The following is a 499-nucleotide window of genomic DNA, read 5'->3' as shown; positions in this document are numbered from 1 at the left end:
CCCCCCGCACAAGGGCGCCCCGCGCTGCCGCAGCTTCAGCATCGAGAGCATCCTGGCGCAGGGGCTGCGGCAGCCGCCCCCCGGGGTCGCCCCCAAGGCGGCTCTCGAGAGCCCCGTCGGCTGCTTCGGCGGCTCCCTCGTCGCCGGCGGCAGCTTCGGGCCGGCTTTCAACGCCTCCCTCATGCTCGACTCCCAGGTGCACGGGAGGCTCTATCACATCGGCATCCCCTTCCTCTCCTGCCTCCCTCTCCACTTTTCCGAGACGGTATTTAATTTCCAGTAGTTCCCCCATAATTATGCTCCCCGCCTCCCCTCCAGTCTAGGCGCTGCTCCCGGCCCGGGGGCAGCATGGGAGGGAGAGACCGGACTCAGACCTCACCAAGCGGGTAAAGACCAAAACATGATGTTAAAGGTGACTCAGGATTTCAGGGCATTTTCAAGGCACGTCTTGCTGCGGAGCTCTCTTTAGCGATTGCCTCCCCTGCCAGATCGACTTTTA

General features: G+C 63.5%; 1 protein-coding gene across 1 annotated transcript in view; it reads left to right on the top strand.

Moving 5' to 3' along the window:
- FOXL1 (forkhead box L1) overlaps nt 1–283 on the top strand; it is a 1,094-nt gene extending 811 nt beyond the window's left edge. The window contains exon 2 of the mRNA XM_026092035.1: nt 6–283. Within this exon, the coding sequence (XP_025947820.1) occupies nt 6–283 (278 nt within the window). The remainder of the gene's footprint in view (nt 1–5) is intronic.
- The last annotated feature ends 216 nt before the right edge of the window (nt 284–499 follow it).

Source organism: Apteryx rowi, unplaced genomic scaffold, assembly GCF_003343035.1.
Source record: "Apteryx rowi isolate R43461 unplaced genomic scaffold, aptRow1 scaffold_94, whole genome shotgun sequence".
NCBI classification, from domain to species: domain Eukaryota; kingdom Metazoa; phylum Chordata; class Aves; order Apterygiformes; family Apterygidae; genus Apteryx; species Apteryx rowi.
Note: the sequence above shows the minus strand (reverse complement) of the source record. Positions and strands in the feature narration are given on the sequence as shown.